This window comes from Marmota monax, unplaced genomic scaffold (assembly GCF_021218885.2).
Source record: "Marmota monax isolate L192 unplaced genomic scaffold, Marmota_monax_Labrador192_F-V1.1 WCK01_AAM20220418_F8-fsc00027, whole genome shotgun sequence".
NCBI classification, from domain to species: Eukaryota; Metazoa; Chordata; class Mammalia; order Rodentia; family Sciuridae; genus Marmota; species Marmota monax.
Window position 1 is genome coordinate 16,797,261 of NW_026694617.1, and position 17,082 is coordinate 16,814,342.

Genomic DNA, 17,082 nt, shown 5'->3' on the forward strand with positions numbered 1-17,082 from the left:
CCTTTTTCCTGAGCTCAGCTTCATTCTCAGAAGATGAGACCAAATTGACTGGTGACAGGGACACTGAGTCAAGGGCAGAATCCTTGTTTTTTTCCCCTAGGACCCTGAGTTTGGGCTCCAAATGAGGCTATTCTACCTGTAAAGAGGAGCAATGAGGAAAGACCCCACACCTTCTTCCTCCCCCTAATTGGCCTGGGCAACATCTCCTTCCTCTCAGGCCATCTCTGCGCAAGCACACAAATTTCCCTTCCCAGTCCACAGGTGGACAATGCCCTGGGCTAGGAGCCAAGATTCCCAGGCTCTTGTCAACAGCCTGGCTACGTCCAGAAACTTCTGTCAGCACCTTATCAGTGTGTTTAGCTCTAAGCACTGGCCTCAGTTTCCCCATTTATCTCTATAATCCCTGCTGGATGTGGAGGGAGCACATTTCATCCATACTAACACTTAGTTTTGTAATGCCGGTGCGTGTGGGGCACTGCCGCCCTCCCAGAGCCAAGGAACCCTGCGGAGGGGGCGGGAGCCCCAACCTAGTAGCGTCTGCCACGGGCGGGCCGCGTGGGGGAGGGGCGGCGGAGGCGGGGCCGTGGGCTGGCGCGGCCCCCACCCGCGGGCCGGGCGGCATTCCTGGGAGGCCGGCGCTCTGACGTGGACCGGGGGGCCGCGGGCGCGGCTGGGGGGGCCATCGGCCCGGGGGCTTCTTAAACCCCCCGGCCCGGCCTGGCCCGCACTTCCCGAGCACCGCTCCGCCCCCGGAGAGAGAGAGAGAGCCAGAGCCAGAGAGCCTTAGAGGAGCCTAGGAGGCCCACAGAACCCCGGTCAGCCAGGGCGCAAGAGAAGTTGGAGAAGAGAGCGCAGCGCAAAACAGCGAGTCCCGCGGTCGCAGCCCAACAGCGCCCAACAGCATCCGCTAGCACCCGCAGTCCAAGCCCCCAGCCCACGCAACCCCCGTCCCCGCTCGCGACAACATGATGAACAACAGTGGCTACTCGGATGCCGCCGGCCTCGGCCTGGGCGACGAGGCGGACGAGATGCCGTCCACAGAGAAGGACCTAGCAGAGGACGCTCCGTGGAAGAAGATCCAGCAGAACACATTTACGCGCTGGTGCAACGAGCACCTCAAGTGCGTGGGCAAGCGCCTGACCGACCTGCAGCGCGACCTCAGCGACGGGCTGCGCCTCATCGCGCTGCTTGAGGTGCTCAGTCAGAAGCGCATGTACCGCAAGTTCCATCCGCGTCCCAACTTCCGCCAGATGAAGCTGGAGAACGTATCTGTGGCCCTTGAGTTCCTGGAGCGCGAGCACATCAAGCTCGTGTCCATCGGTCAGTGTGGGCGATGAGGGCATGGTCACAATAGGGAAGAGGTGGTCCCAAGTGGGTAGGGGACATAGGTGCGGGGTGGGCCCATCAGGATCTGAGAGATGAGATAGGAATGGGGACCAGGGGGAGGACCCTGGCCTGGTCTCTCCCCCGCCCGCACCAATGCAGACCACCTGGGCACTACCTTGACACCCCTCTCAGGACAATGAGCACTCCCTGAGTGGCCTGGGAAGTCCTGAGGTTTCGGTTTCTGAGCCCTGCAGCTACAACCTCCCCATGAGCTCTCCCACCAACCTGCTTCCCTCGCTGTCCCCTTTCCTTCCATTGAACAGCTCCTATGCATGCTTGAGAGAAAAGGGTCAGTACCCATAGCTGATTCTGGGGGTATACCCCGGATCCCAAAAAAGCAAATGGCTTCCCAGCCCCTCCAAGGGGAAGACCAGACTGAAAACAGATCCTGACCACCCCCTGGATCTCTCTCTGAGCTCAGAGGCCCGGGAAAGCTGGTGGCCTGTCAGCTCCACTGAGGCCCTCTGTAGGCATGTGCTCTGCAGCTGGGTTCAGTCCTGGGATGGGGCAGGCGGAGACCAGCCTCAGAAACCTAAAAAGGCACTGAGCTAAGGCAGGGAACCTTAACCCCTGCCTGCCCTCCTGCTTTAGCCTTCCCTGGAGGGGGGCTCCTGCCTGTCCTTGCCCTGCCCCAACCCACTGCCTATGCTTGGGATTGGCTGTAGCTAACAGTCTGGGCTTTGAGGAGGGAGGGGAAGTCCTGCAGAGGGGAGGAAGTCATTGAGTGTAACCAGATTTGGAAGGTGTGTCAGTGCTGGGTGGGGGTGGGGAGGCATTCTAGCTCTGGGGGCCCAGAATTCCCAGGGTGGGCTTCCAGTGGCAAGAGGCTGCCTCGCCCCTTATAACCTGTCCTTTCTTTGTAGGCTGGAGGCCAGGGACAGACTCCCACCTCACCCCTGTAGTGAGTTCATGAGAGCTCTGTTGTGTTAAGAAAGGGCCCCCTGACCGGCCTCAGCGCTAGGGAAGTTGTACATGGGATTAGGTGCCCCCACACAGGCTGTCCCAGAGTCTTGTCTAGATAACTGGATGCCTGTACACCCTCATTTTCCCTCAGGGCCATCTCCAGCCCTCCTGAATTAGCAGCTGAGGTCAGTCTGGGGCCCTTTGCTCTGTCCAGTCTCCTCCCTAGGCCTTACCTCCTCCTGTCCCAATACTGCCACCCCTCACCCCCTCCTGCCGTGGCCTGGAAATAGCCCTGTCTCCGTGACACAGCAGATGTCTCTGAGCTTTCCAGAAGGACAAGCTTGAGGGCAAGGGGTGGGGGAGGGGACCCTGGTGTGTGTAGTGGGGCTGAAGGCTAGAAGAATTAGGGGGGTGGGTCACACATGAACCAGCCCTGGGGTCATCATCACACTCCATGCTGGGATTTGAAAAGTAGGACTGACTGTCCCAGGTGGGTCTCCAGGGGAAGGACTGAGGCCTCTGCAAAACATTATAGAAACCACTCAGCCTCCCCTCCCTCCCAGCTGTGGGAGCAGCGGGCCCCTCTCTAGGCCTCATCCTTCCCCTGTGCACCTCTCCCCTCCCCCATGTCTGTGCCTGGCTCCAGCCCCCCTTGGCTCAGCTATGGAGGGGCCGGATCCGAGTAGAGGGGAAGAAGCCAGCACTGGTTTGGGGGCAGGAGGGAAGCTCCCTGGGTTCCTGCTGAGAGGAAGGGGAGCTGAACCCCCTTTGGGCCAAGTGGCTCACTCCCGCTGATGAGATAAGCTGTCAGCAATTCAGCTGTTGGGCTGGGGTGAGGCTGCGGGGAGGGGCTGAGACACCAGCCTGGTTGACCCCAGGAGACAGAAAGGAACTGCCCACAGTGGAGGAGGGGGGCATCCTGCTTCGTCCGGCTTCCCATTCCATTTATTGGTGGGAAGGGGCCATCCGGGGAGTCTCCTGGGCATTGTCTTAGGACTGAAACTGAACATTTGGGCACCTGAGGGAGCACGGGTCACAAAGACGGTCCACTTGTCTTCCTAGAAGGGAAGTCAGGGCCTAGAGTGGGAGCTGGAGGTGGGGTCCTTGGCCGGGTTGAAGGAGCTGTGTGCCTTTTCTTTCCTAGCACCCCTGTGAAGGCCCCCACCACCCCATAGCCCCTCTGAACAAAGAGGCCTATGAGGCAGCCCTGTCCCGCAGCTGTTCCCCAGTTGCTATTCCTTCTCCGGGAGCCAATAGCCGAAGGAGGGGCTGGAGGGGGCAGCAGCTGTCCCAGCACCTCCCTTGGCCCAGCCCTCTCTCTCCTCTCTCCACTCCCCCCCCCTCCCCAGGCAGGGGTGTCCAGGACTAGTTGTCTGGCTCCTCCCATCCCTTTGGGGGTATCCCCAGGCAGAGGGAATGGTGATTTGGTGGGTTGTTGCACAGGAAGAAGCCTGGGTAGAATACAGTTCTTCCCCTCTGCCTGGCCTCCGAGAGGGAGGCGGGAGAGGAAGGTCATTGCTCCCAGGGTGGGACTCTGGGCCCAGATGCCTCTCTCCTGCCCTAAGCCATGGACCACTTGCTGTCTGGCCCAGGGCCAGTTGCTAGGGAAAAACTTTCTCTCCAGCAAACATGAATGACCCCCTCTCCACCTCACCCACCCCCATCCAGAAGCCTCAAGGCCTCCCTCCCAGGGTCTGGCTCCAGTTTGTAAGAAGCACTTCTGGGTGTGTGAGACCCTAGCTTCGGAGGCTGTCAGGGCCATGAAAGGCTGGGGGCACTGGGACGTCCAGATTGTGGGAAAGTGTTGTGGGCCTGTGTGTTTGAAAGAGTGAAAGCACAGGAGGCCGGCAGTGAGTGTGTCATGGAACCCGAGAGCTGCCAAACCATTGTGCTGCAGGGAAGCCAGGGGAAAGGGGTGGGCTGGGGAGCTGCTGGGGAAGGAAGGATGAATCAGTGAAGGGTGGGAGAGCTGAAGGGCTAAGCCCTAGGGCCAGGGAGGCCAAGAGATTCTTCCTTCAGGGCCAGGTGGAGTGGAGGGGGGATGCCAGGGGTTCCCCAGACCCCTGTCTCCTAATACCCTCCCCCAAGATCTAGGAAAGGGGAGCCTCCAGCTCCACCTTCTCTCATCAGGCAGCATCAATAAACCAGACTGAGTCTTCCACCCACTCCCTGCTTCCTAAGAGCAATGCTCAGGGAAGCTGATGGGTTCAGACCTGCATTATCCTTTACAAATAAGCTGGATTCCAAAATCTACATTCTAGCCCCCTCCCCTCCTGAACATTTCCCTTTGACTATTAAAGGGGAGTTGGGTCTCTAAAATCTTAGGAAAACAGCTCAGGGAAGATAGTGGATAGCCTATGTCTGAGCCTGACACTTGAACCCACATGAGTGACATTTCCCCTGGCACTTGTGAGATCCGACTGGCCCCCAGCATTTTGCAACACAATTTCCAAGCCTTATTGAGCATGCAATGTACCCTTTCCTCCTCCCAGAACCCCATTGTTCCAAAAGCCTTATGGCCTTTGGGGTAGAGTGTGAATGGAATGGAACAGATCACATTCCTCTCTAAGATTTAAAGTATTTCATTCAACCATTTTTGTTGAGACCCTCCTAAGTTCTAGGCCAGACCAATAAATTTGTATTTTTAATGTATAATTCCATTTATACACAATCCTAGAAAATATATATACTAATCTGTATGACAGAGAGCAGATCAGTTGTTGCCTGGGAGGATGGAACAAGGACAGGCAGGAGAAAGGGATCACAAGAGGGAGTATGTACAAGGAAATTTGGGCAGTGATGGCTGTGCCAATTATTTTTGATTGGTAACAGTAGCTTTGTGGGCATATGCCTATTTTCAAGGCTTTTCAAATTGTATTCTTTAATATATGCCATTTGTTGTATGTCAGTTAGGTGGTTAAAAAAACAAAATGAAATAGTGTGTATCCCCAAGAGAACTGCAGTCCAGTAAGGCCAAAGGCAGGATGGCTTGCTTAGATCAGAGGCAGACTCAAGTATGACAGCAGAGGTGGAAATACCTGCACAGGAGCAGAGAGGTACAGCCTAGTTCTGAAGCTGGCACCCAGAGAGGGCTTGTCATTCTGGGCCAGGCCTTGCTAGAGGGAATTTGGTAGGTTGAGAAAGGGATAAATTCTGGAGGAAGGAGTCTGACCTTAAGGTCCCTCCTGAGCCAGCTTGTTCCCTCTGCTTTGCAGACAGCAAGGCTATTGTGGATGGGAACCTGAAGTTGATCCTGGGCCTGATCTGGACACTGATCCTGCACTACTCCATCTCCATGCCCATGTGGGAGGATGAGGATGATGAGGATGCCCGCAAACAGACACCTAAGCAGCGTCTGCTTGGCTGGATCCAGAACAAGGTGCCCCAGCTGCCCATCACCAACTTTAACCGAGACTGGCAAGACGGCAAGGCTCTGGGTGCTCTTGTGGACAACTGTGCTCCTGGTAAGTAGGCAGTGGGCATACCATGGAGCCCTTAGCCTAGAAGGACAGTGGGAATGAGCTGGGGTGCTGAGGCTTATGGTTGTCAGAATGTACACCCCAGGGCCTGGGGGGGTCAGGATCACCTGGGGGGAGGGTTACTCCTCTAGCCAGGAATCACTGCTGGAATTAGGTCTTACCCCATGGGTGGACTATATTCTGCAGGGACAGGAAAATGTTTAAAACTCATTTTATAGGCCAGGACAGCCAGGTCCAGAGAGGGCCAGTGACTCGTCTATGATTGTACAGTTTGTGGCAAAAGTACCTGGAGCCCAAGGCCTGGACTCCCTGCTCCATGAGCTGCCTACTTTGCCACATGGTCACCATTCCCACTGAGCTGAGAGAGCGGAGATGGAGTGGGGCTTGCAGCAAGAAGGTCCCAGTTAGACCCAGAGAGGCCTCTTCTTTGTGAGATCAGCTTTGAGAAGCAGTTGAAACTCAGGATGGTATGGGCTGAGGCAGCAAGGTACTGTCCAGTGACAGGTGACCTAGCTCCACTCCTCCGGGTGTAGACCCTGGACTGATCAGGTGGAGAAGACCAGGACCCTAAAAAAACTAAGGCAGTATGAGCCAGAGCCCCACCTGTTGACAGCTCCTTCCTGACCCTTCTCTCAGAAGAAAGGTCTTCTTCCAACCTAGGTCTCTGGGCCTGCCTGAGGAGTCACAGTCCCTCAGGGAATCCTCCCCCACTCTGGGGTCAGCTGGGGAGCAGGGGTGGGAGGCGGGGGGTGCCTCCTGGGAAACATTCCCAGCTGCTGAGCCATTGCCCACGACTGGTGTGGCTGCCAGCAGTGACCTCAGCTGTTCCAGCCAGTCATGGATTCCAGCCTTTGAGCCGGCCCCCTCCCTGCACCGCTGCTCATTGCCCCCCTCCAGCTTTGTCCTGGACTAAGCCCCTCCAACCCTGCACCCCTTTACAGGGTGATCTGGGGTTGCCTCAGCACCTTCTGACAGGAGGCTGGGCTCTTGATGGCCATAAAGAAGACTTCATTTTCTTCCAACAAGCCTTTCAGTGCCTCAGTTTCCCCAAGTGGCAGTTAGTAAGAGACAGGGATGCTCTAAGGCTGGTGTGGGAAGTGGGGGAAGAGCTGGAATTACAGGGCAGCTGTGAAGGGACAGATCAGAAGCCTGTGTGGGAAAGGGTGCTCACCTCTTTTACCTACCCCTGAGGCAGCTGGAATGAGGCAAAAGGGACCTGGGAAAGGGTCCCTCGTGGGGGTTTGTGTTCAGGGTCTCTACTGGGTCCTGGGCAGGCAGGAGGCTGGCTATTAGGGCTGGTGCCAGGCTGCGTCAACCAGGGCAGAAAGGGCTTATTGTTGGTGCTGGTGAGGGCTGCTGTGCCTACCCAGTGATGAGCGTGATGAGTTGGGATGTCAGGGGCAGCCAGAACCTGGCTGGTCAGGGGCCTAGAGCTGGCCAGAAGTGTTGTGAAGTCACAGGTACTGAGGGAGTTCACTTAGGTGAACACATCCTCCGTGCTCTGGCTGGTTGGTTTCCCCTAACTGTTGTCTCCTTCCACCATCTCTCCAGGCCTCTGTCCTGACTGGGAGGCCTGGGATCCCAACCAGCCTGTGCAGAACGCTCGAGAAGCCATGCAGCAGGCAGACGACTGGCTCGGGGTGCCCCAGGTACACTGGCATATGGGGTGAGGTGGGACATAGGGGCAGGAGGGGCAGCGGTGGAGGTTGGGTCTATAAGCATACCTGGCCAGGATGCAGGTAAGAACTGGGGCTTCTGGGTAGGTGGGGAGCACATGTAAACATTGTTCCTTCCTGTGGCAGGTGATTGCCCCTGAGGAGATCGTGGACCCCAACGTGGATGAGCATTCTGTCATGACCTACCTGTCCCAGTTCCCCAAGGCCAAACTAAAACCTGGTGCCCCTGTTCGATCTAAGCAGCTGAACCCAAAGAAAGCTATTGCCTACGGGCCTGGTTAGTGTTGAGCCTTGAGAACCCCCCTGGGGAACTGGGAACACGTAGGATCCCCTGGTAATCTGAGCTCTGCTTCTGCCCCTCAGGCATCGAGCCTCAGGGCAACACCGTGTTGCAGCCTGCACATTTCACCGTGCAGACAGTGGATGCAGGCGTGGGTGAAGTGTTGGTCTACATTGAGGACCCCGAGGGCCACACTGAGGAGGTATGGAGAGGCTGCTGGAGATGTTGGGATTGGAACCAGAAGCCATGGGACCAACAGCAGGAATGGCCTAGAGGTGGCTGCCAAAGCCACCCATTGTGCTTTGGAGGCTAGGAAGGCAATACCATGGGGACTTCCTGGGGCTGGGGAGCCCTGGGCACCATGGGATCAGGTGGGGCTACAACCACTGTGGTTTTCGATCTTTTTCCTTCCTGATAGGCCAAGGTGGTTCCCAACAATGACAAGGACCGCACATATGCTGTCTCCTATGTGCCCAAGGTCGCTGGATTACACAAGGTATCTCCCAGTGGGCCCTCCTGCCCTCCCATCATCCTCATTCATGGCTGTGACTAAATGGATCCCCTCAGCCCACAACCCACCCCTTCCCAATGTACCAGCCATCCATCTCTTGCCCTCCTTGGCTCTCTTCTGCCCCTCTATCCCCTCTCAGAACTGGTCTGCCCTAGTAGCTAACCTTTGACCCCTCATCCCCAGGTGACTGTGCTCTTTGCTGGCCAGAATATTGAGCGTAGCCCCTTTGAAGTGAATGTGGGCATGGCCTTAGGGGATGCCAACAAGGTGTCAGCCCGTGGCCCTGGCTTGGAACCTGTGGGTAATGTGGCCAACAAACCCACCTACTTTGACATCTACACTGCGGGTAAGGGCACATTAAACAGGCAGCCCTGATGGCATATGGGTATGTGTGTGAATGGGGACCTGGGTGGTCTCAGGATGAGGATCACCTGTGTGTTTCCAGAGTGGGCACTGATGGTATCCTTTGTTACCATAGGGGCTGGCACTGGTGATGTTGCTGTGGTGATCGTAGACCCACAGGGCCGACAGGACACAGTAGAGGTGGCCTTGGAGGACAAGGGCGACAGCACGTTCCGCTGCACTTATAGGCCTGTGATGGAGGGGCCACACACTGTGCATGTGGCCTTCGCTGGTGCCCCCATTACCCGCAGTCCCTTCCCTGTTCATGTGGCAGAAGGTAAGGACCCTTCACTGATCCTCACAATAACCCTCATGAAAGCCAAAATGCAGAGACCTGTCACCAAATTCTGCCAAATTGGTGGAAAGTGAGGCACTTAATCCACAGGGTTGGGGCAGGTAGCCGGGCTTGAGATGAGCAGAAGGAGCAGCTAGGGAGAGCTCTGGGTGATCTTACCCTTATCATGAACCCACCCTGAGCATCCTGGAATGGGTAAGAGGAGGGTCAGGAGACCATGGAAGGAAACTAGAGTAGGTGGCACATGGAGCCCTTGAGGGGGAAGCAGCAGGACCACACATAGTTAGCCCCCACCCACTCATCAGGCCCTCAGTTGATGACCCCCACACACACCAATTCTTTTCCTGCACTCAACTCTGGCTGTCTCCTCTCCCTTCCATACCCCACCGAGCACCAGACCAAGAGAGTGGCACCATGTTAGTACTTAGCAGAGGCTGGGCCAGGCATGGCCATAACTGACTGGCCTCACCCATGCTGTGTGGCATGGTCCACACAGTGCAGATTCATTTCCCTACTCTGTGGCATTCTATGACAGGCTTAGGTTCTGATCTGGGATTAATTCTTTCTGCCCTACTGCCTGTGTTCCATAGGAGGTCTAGCTAGCTTCCCTGCCATTTACCTGATGATTTCTATGATAAAATTTAGGCTCTGGGCCATGGCATGTGTTTTGTGGCAGGCCCTGGGTTCTGTGCCATTGCCTACATCCTATGGCACACCCTAGGTAGGTCTGGATGACACATCATTGCCTATTTTGTGGCATCATGTGTTCCATGCTATTTTGTATGTTCTGCATCAGGCTGAGATCCCCACTCTTGCCAGTGCTTTGTGGCAGTCTGGTTCCCATGCATTGTCCATGCTCCATGTCAGGCTTTATGTTACATGGAACAGCTCTTGTTCCATGGCATTGCTGGATATTTTGTGGCATGATTTAGTTCCTGAGGTTGCTATGATGGTTCTGAGAAGGCCCAGATGGCTCTAGGTCAATGGCCTTGGGTGTGCATAAGGGCCCTTCCCTGTCTTTCTTAGCCCACTCTCAGCCTAGGCTGTACCATGCCTTCCTCCAAAGTGACACCAGCTCTAAGGACCACACATAAAGGGTTTCTTGTAACCTCTTGACCTGGGGCCCACAGCCAGCCTCCTGCCCAGCCTGGCTCCCAGCAACTCCAATTGTGATGGAAATATAAGAGAGCATAGGGCAGGGTTGCCTGAAGCCACAGCCTGTGCACAGTGAGGGGATGGTGACAAGGAGCAAAGAATCTGTCCAGGGCCCTGACCCCCCTTTTCTTCCTCTCCCTAGCTTGCAACCCCAATGCCTGCCGGGCCTCTGGACGAGGCCTACAGCCCAAAGGTGTGCGTGTGAAAGAGGTGGCTGACTTCAAGGTGTTCACCAAGGGTGCTGGCAGTGGTGAACTCAAGGTCACAGTCAAGGGGCCAAGTGAGTACCAAGGCCCAGGGCTGAAGAACTGGGGGTAGAGGTGTAGGGAGGAAATATGGCCTATAGTTCTGACAATCTAAGGGCAATGATAACCAGCACCACACACACCCAGGAGAGACTCCAAAGAGGCACCATGGAATCTCAGGTACATCAACTCCTCCCGGTCTACAACCTGGGATTAATTCTCTCTGCCCTATGTGTTATATGGTGCTCTTATGCACAGGGACGACATGTGGTCCCTGCCCTGAGTTTTACCTCTACCCACTAGTAGCACTGCCCTCAGTTTGGCTTGGGGCCCAAGGGCTCTTTGAGAGGATTGAGAAGCTGGGCCTCACAGATCGTTGATTGCACCCCTATCCCCATCTTCTTCAGAGGGCACTGAGGAGCCAGTGAAGGTGCGGGAGGCTGGGGATGGAGTGTTTGAGTGCGAGTACTACCCTGTGGTGCCTGGGAAGTACGTGGTGACCATCACTTGGGGTGGCTATGCCATCCCCCGCAGGTAAGTACCATGCTGCCCCTGCCCCATGCTTTTCTGTCTGGACCATCATGGGGGAGAGTAAGGGAGGTGAGCTGCATGGGGATTTGAGGGAAGAGAGGAGGGGTGCCTTTGGCAGGTGTACTTCCTGGCATTGACACCAGCTCCCTGTTTGTCCTAGTCCCTTTGAGGTCCAGGTGAGCCCAGAGGCAGGAGCACAGAAGGTGCGTGCCTGGGGTCCCGGTTTGGAGACTGGCCAGGTGGGCAAGTCTGCTGACTTTGTGGTGGAGGCCATTGGCACAGAAGTGGGGACACTGGGTAAGTGACTGGGTGGCAGAAGGTAGGAATGCTGGGGAGAGGTGTGAATGGGGAGGGATGCCGGGGATTAACTGGGGACAGAGAGTAGGAATCAGGAATATCAGGATACACAAGGAGGTGAGACATAACGGTTTCTGGGGTGGAAGTTGGGAGAGGGGTGTAGTACCTGCCTAAGAGTCCAAGATGCCTTGGGCTTTCTGACCCTCCCCACCTTGCTCCAGGTTTCTCCATTGAGGGGCCCTCACAGGCCAAGATAGAGTGTGATGATAAGGGAGATGGCTCCTGCGACGTGCGGTACTGGCCCACAGAGCCAGGGGAGTATGCTGTGCATGTCATCTGCGATGACGAGGACATCCGTGACTCGCCCTTCATTGCCCACATCTACCCAGCCCCACCAGACTGCTTCCCGGACAAGGTATGTCCCAGCTCCTGCACATTGATTAGGACAGGAATGGGGTGCACTGGACCTCTTCCAGTCCCCAACTCAGCCCCCCTCTCTTGGCCCACATAGGTGAAGGCCTTTGGGCCTGGCCTGGAGCCCACTGGCTGCATCGTGGACAAGCCTGCCGAGTTCACCATTGATGCTCGTGCAGCTGGCAAAGGAGACCTGAAGCTCTATGCCCAGGTAGGGCACTGCTTAGTCTCTACTGCTGTCATTACCCAAGGCAGGGGCCTCTCAAAAGGAGGTTATATAGAGTCACAGTAGTCATGGGCCCATAAGCACTATGGGAAATTTAAAACTGTTTTCTTACTGATGCTAATGTTAAAAACATATTTTACAAAAATACTCATATTCATACTAATAATCTGCAATTGAGAGATGATTTCACCAACTAGGAAGTTGGTTTCAAGTCAGTTTCTCAGACTGGTGTCTGTTGACCCCTAGAGGTTAATGAACATGGTCTTGAGGCTCCAAGAGATCAATTCTTCTTTATAAGGCTCTTTATTCTATTCTAGGAACATCAATTTAGTACAGCCTCTCCCCAAACAACACATTTTAGAGATCAGGCAACCTAGGCTAGGGGAACAGGCCTTACAGATAGCCTTAAGCTGGTGTCCTGGCTCCTAGGGTGGACCCTGGCCAACAGAGCATGTGGCACTGGGTTCCACAGTGCTAGGGTGTGTGGGTATTAGTAGGTGGGAAAGAAGGGGTGCTAAAGCCAGCAAGGAGTGCACTGTCTGAGGTGGCTATGCCACTACAAACCTTGCTTGGGTGCTGCCCACAGGATGCAGATGGCTGCCCCATCGACATCAAGGTGATCCCCAATGGCGACGGCACCTTCCGCTGCTCCTATGTGCCTACCAAGCCAATCAAACATACCATCATCATCTCCTGGGGAGGCGTCAACATACCCAAGAGCCCCTTCAGGGTGAGTCCTTTAAGTTTGCCCCCTGCCTGTTGCCAGGGGTCCCGGAAATAGGCCAGGCCCACATAGCAGACCTTGGCTATTCCTGGGCCTCTGCCATCCTTCCTGCCTCATGGCTCCCACAAAGAGGCTGTGATGGGTGGTGCAGGGAGAGGGTTGGGCCTTGAGGGAGGTGCACTGAGCTGAGCCTTGACCCCTGCCCACAGGTGAATGTGGGAGAAGGGAGCCACCCTGAGCGGGTGAAGGTGTATGGCCCCGGTGTGGAGAAGACAGGCCTCAAGGCCAACGAGCCCACCTACTTCACTGTGGACTGCAGCGAGGCAGGGCAAGGTGTGAGCAGCCCAGGGGTGGGGTCCAGGCGGGAGGGGCACCCCTGGGCACAGCTCCTGTGACTGTTGGTGTGGGAGGCTGATGAGCTCCACTCACAGCCTCTGCCTGCCTGCCTCTCCTCAGGTGACGTGAGCATTGGTATCAAGTGCGCCCCTGGCGTGGTGGGCCCTGCAGAGGCTGACATTGACTTTGATATCATCAAGAATGACAACGATACCTTCACAGTCAAGTACACACCCCCAGGGGCCGGCCACTACACCATCATGGTGCTGTTTGCCAACCAGGTACCCCAGCCTGCAGTTATCAATAGTCATAAAGCCTGCATGGTGGAGGTCTGTGGGGACAACTGGAAACCTGGTCTCAGGGATGGGGAGGCACAGTTACACAGATGCTGCCAGAACCCTCCTGTTTGCGGGCAGCATGCCTCACAGAACACTAGCGGACTATTTCAGAGGCCACCCTTGTCCCACTGGGTCCCTGGGGCATATTGACAGCATCTAGCCTGGCACGGGGGTGTGTTCTACAGGGTAAAGTCCTGACAAAGCCTTTTCCACATCCAGGAGATCCCTGCCAGCCCCTTCCACATCAAAGTAGACCCGTCCCATGATGCTAGCAAGGTTAAGGCTGAGGGCCCAGGGCTAAACCGCACAGGTGAGTGTCAGGCAGGGAGTGGGGCTGGTTTGAGGTTGGGTTTGGGGGTAGTGGTTGCCAGGCCCTCACTGTCACCTCTGGATGGTCTCCCAGGCGTGGAAGTTGGAAAGCCCACTCACTTCACGGTGCTGACCAAGGGAGCTGGCAAGGCCAAACTGGACGTGCAATTTGCTGGGGCAGCCAAGGGCGAGGCTGTGCGGGACTTTGAAATCATAGACAACCACGACTACTCCTACACTGTCAAGTACACTGCTGTCCAGCAGGTGTGTCCCACTCCTGCATGCCCTCGCCTGTCCTGCTGACTAGGGATTGGGTGTCCCTCCTCCAATCTCATAGACCCGGGTCTGGATCCTTTTCCTTTTCCTGCCTCCAGTCCTCTCTCTTGCTCTCTGAGCCTCAGGGTCCACAAAGGCCCATGCGGTGTTGCCAGGTGGTATCTAAGCCACCTGGTTCTGACCTTCTCTTGTACCCAATAGGGCAATATGGCAGTCACAGTGACCTATGGTGGGGACCCTGTCCCTAAAAGCCCCTTTGTGGTGAATGTGGCACCCCCACTGGACCTCAGCAAAGTCAAAGTTCAAGGCCTCAACAGCAGTAAGTGGGGCAAGAACTTCCGTGGGAGTGAGGGGTTTTGGGGTGGAATTGGCTGGAGTCTCTTCTTCACTATGTCCTTTTCCCTCCATGTAGAGGTGGCTGTGGGGCAGGAACAGGCATTCTCTGTGAACACACGAGGGGCTGGTGGTCAGGGCCAGCTGGATGTGCGGATGACTTCACCCTCCCGACGACCTATCCCCTGCAAGCTGGAACCTGGGGGTGGAGCTGATGCCCAGGCTGTGCGCTACATGCCCCCTGAGGAGGGGCCCTACAAAGTGGACATCACCTATGATGGACACCCAGTGCCTGGAAGCCCCTTTGCTGTGGAAGGTGTCCTGCCCCCTGACCCCTCCAAGGTGAGGAGATAGGAGCTGGTTGGAGGCAGGAGTTGGTAGAATATAGATGATTCATACAGATAGAGGATAGAGGCCAGAAGGTCTTATGTACCTGGAGTGGGCACAGCCAAGGGTCCAGGGCCAGGACTATCCCCTACGTCAGGACCTTCCATAGAGATAGTTATTAAAAGCCTGGCCTTGGAATCAGACCTGGGCTTGAATTCTAGGTCCAACAAATAGGACAAATGATTTCATCTCTCTACCTCCTTGTCTGCACCTGGAATTGTTCTAAGTAGTCACTCTGTGGTAGCTACAGTAGAAGGTGCTCAATTAGGTGGGCAGCCATGGAGGTGATGCAGCCTGGGATAGGCCAGAGGTAGGGAACTCACATGCCTCTCCTTTTCCAGGTCTGTGCTTATGGCCCTGGTCTCAAGGGCGGGCTGGTAGGCACCCCTGCACCATTCTCTATTGACACCAAGGGGGCTGGCACAGGAGGCCTGGGGCTGACGGTGGAGGGCCCCTGCGAAGCCAAGATCGAGTGCCAGGATAACGGTGATGGTTCGTGTGCTGTCAGCTACCTGCCCACAGAGCCAGGCGAATACACCATCAACATCCTGTTTGCTGAATCCCACATCCCCGGCTCGCCCTTCAAGGCCACCATCCAGCCTGTGTTCGACCCAAGCAAGGTGCGGGCCAGTGGGCCGGGCCTGGAACGTGGCAAGGCTGGAGAAGCAGCCACCTTCACTGTGGACTGCTCGGAGGCGGGTGAGGCAGAACTGACCATTGAGATTCTGTCAGATGCGGGCGTCAAGGCCGAGGTGCTGATCCACAACAACGCCGATGGCACCTACCATATAACCTACAGCCCTGCCTTCCCTGGCACCTACACTATCACCATCAAATACGGAGGCCACCCCATCCCCAAATTTCCCACCCGTGTCCATGTGCAGCCAGCTGTTGACACCAGTGGTGTCAAGGTCTCTGGGCCTGGTGTGGAGCCACATGGTGAGTAAGAGGAAAAGACAGCAGTGATCAAGTTGCAGGTCAAGGATTCAAGGAGTGAGGTCGTCAGTGGGAGGGAGGGAAGCTGAGCTGAGGACTGAGGTAAAATGGAGGACTGGGGCAGCCTCAATTCCATAGGTGCTCAGATACTCCAGAGAAGGAGTGAAGGGGACCATAAGGGCATGGAAACTGGCCTCTGCTCTTGTCACAAAAATGATATCTGCCTCTGAGCATTTTTCTGGGGAGATCCTTGCACTCACCAGTTCAAGGGATCCCTAATCCAAGAAAGCTAAGAACCCTGCCCAAGAGGGTACAGAGAGAAAGGTTTGGGGTAGATGATGGCAGTCAGGAGATGGTGGTACACATGGGCCGCCTGCAGGGGGCTAGACCCTGGGCTGGGCATGGGCCAGGCAGAGGCATGTAAGATTCAGACTTGCCCTTCAGGGCAGGTGAAGCAGCTGATGTGGGTGGAGATTGTCACCAAATGGTGAAGGGAGTGGCATGGGGGCAGCATGGAGCTCACAGGGGGTGCTGAGGGTGAGCAGGCTGTACTTAGAGGAACAGCATGGAGGAGGGGAGGGTCAGGAGGGACTGCATGAAGGCTGGCATCATACTAAGTGTGCCTCTGTGGGATCCAGGTGTCCTGCGAGAGGTGACTACTGAGTTCACTGTGGATGCAAGATCCTTAACAGCCACAGGTGGCAACCACGTGACAGCTCGTGTACTCAACCCTTCGGGCGCTAAGACTGATACCTTTGTGACTGACAACGGGGATGGCACCTACCGAGTGCAGTACACGGCCTTTGAAGAGGGTAAGGGACTGGGAGCTGATTATGATGTGCCCAGGGCAGGGATGGTGGGGGCTGTGACCCTGACTGACTCTGGCCGACTTCTAGGTGTGCATCTGGTGGAGGTGCTGTATGATGATGTAGCTGTACCCAAGAGCCCCTTCCGAGTGGGTGTGACTGAGGGCTGTGACCCCACCCGTGTCAGAGCCTTTGGGCCAGGTCTGGAGGGTGGCTTGGTCAACAAGGCCAATCGCTTCACAGTGGAAACCAGGTATCCTTCACTTTGTCTAACCTTGACCTGAGGCTGTAGCCCCCTTGATCTGAGCCGCTTGTGTTTCTCAATTGTCCTCTATCTGTGCCTCACCATTCCCCATTCTTTCTGGAGTGACCTAGGAGCAAACCTCCCCAGTATCCCTAGTCAGCCCCTGTAGCTCCTCCCCGCTTAGCTGCCCCTGTCCCGCAGCCCTCTCTAGCCCTTCTCACTGATCCTAGCAGAGTTGATGAGGGTATCATCTTGCAGGGGAGCCGGCACTGGGGGCCTAGGCCTGGCCATCGAGGGACCCTCAGAAGCTAAGATGTCCTGCAAAGACAACAAAGATGGTAGCTGCACCGTGGAGTACATTCCCTTCACCCCTGGAGATTATGACGTCAACATCACCTTTGGGGGGCGGCCCATCCCAGGTGTGCAAAGAGGGTGGGCACAGGCTCAGGGAAGGCAAGGGAGGATGGCAGGATGTATGCTTCATGAGGGGGAAACTGAAGGGAAGATGGATGTGCAGATTTGCAGAGGGAGCACCCCAAAGCATGAAGCATGTTGGAGCAGGAGCTCAGATGGCTGGAAGGTGGCCTGGGTAC

General features: G+C 56.1%; 1 protein-coding gene across 4 annotated transcripts in view; it reads left to right on the forward strand.

Annotated features, from left to right (window-relative positions):
• Positions 1 to 630: 630 nt before the first annotated feature.
• Flnc (filamin C) overlaps positions 631 to 17,082 on the forward strand; it is a 28,071-nt gene continuing 11,619 nt past the window's right edge. For 3 of the 4 annotated variants that reach the window (XM_046422354.2, XM_046422355.2, XM_058572153.1), the window contains exons 1-24: positions 632 to 1,320; positions 5,505 to 5,753; positions 7,320 to 7,417; positions 7,571 to 7,721; positions 7,808 to 7,926; positions 8,143 to 8,220; positions 8,419 to 8,581; positions 8,714 to 8,914; positions 10,230 to 10,367; positions 10,740 to 10,866; positions 11,024 to 11,160; positions 11,382 to 11,575; positions 11,672 to 11,785; positions 12,387 to 12,530; positions 12,734 to 12,857; positions 12,981 to 13,141; positions 13,418 to 13,508; positions 13,602 to 13,771; positions 13,985 to 14,102; positions 14,196 to 14,458; positions 14,845 to 15,442; positions 16,078 to 16,251; positions 16,336 to 16,498; positions 16,748 to 16,908. In XM_046422354.2, coding sequence (XP_046278310.1) covers positions 966 to 1,320; positions 5,505 to 5,753; positions 7,320 to 7,417; positions 7,571 to 7,721; positions 7,808 to 7,926; positions 8,143 to 8,220; positions 8,419 to 8,581; positions 8,714 to 8,914; positions 10,230 to 10,367; positions 10,740 to 10,866; positions 11,024 to 11,160; positions 11,382 to 11,575; positions 11,672 to 11,785; positions 12,387 to 12,530; positions 12,734 to 12,857; positions 12,981 to 13,141; positions 13,418 to 13,508; positions 13,602 to 13,771; positions 13,985 to 14,102; positions 14,196 to 14,458; positions 14,845 to 15,442; positions 16,078 to 16,251; positions 16,336 to 16,498; positions 16,748 to 16,908 — 4,291 coding nt within the window. In that variant the 5' untranslated portion in view covers positions 632 to 965. Of the gene's footprint in view, positions 1,321 to 5,504; positions 5,754 to 7,319; positions 7,418 to 7,570; positions 7,722 to 7,807; positions 7,927 to 8,142; positions 8,221 to 8,418; positions 8,582 to 8,713; positions 8,915 to 10,229; positions 10,368 to 10,739; positions 10,867 to 11,023; positions 11,161 to 11,381; positions 11,576 to 11,671; positions 11,786 to 12,386; positions 12,531 to 12,733; positions 12,858 to 12,980; positions 13,142 to 13,417; positions 13,509 to 13,601; positions 13,772 to 13,984; positions 14,103 to 14,195; positions 14,459 to 14,844; positions 15,443 to 16,077; positions 16,252 to 16,335; positions 16,499 to 16,747; positions 16,909 to 17,082 lie in introns of all 4 variants that reach the window. The other variant, XM_058572152.1, reaches the window with a different exon arrangement.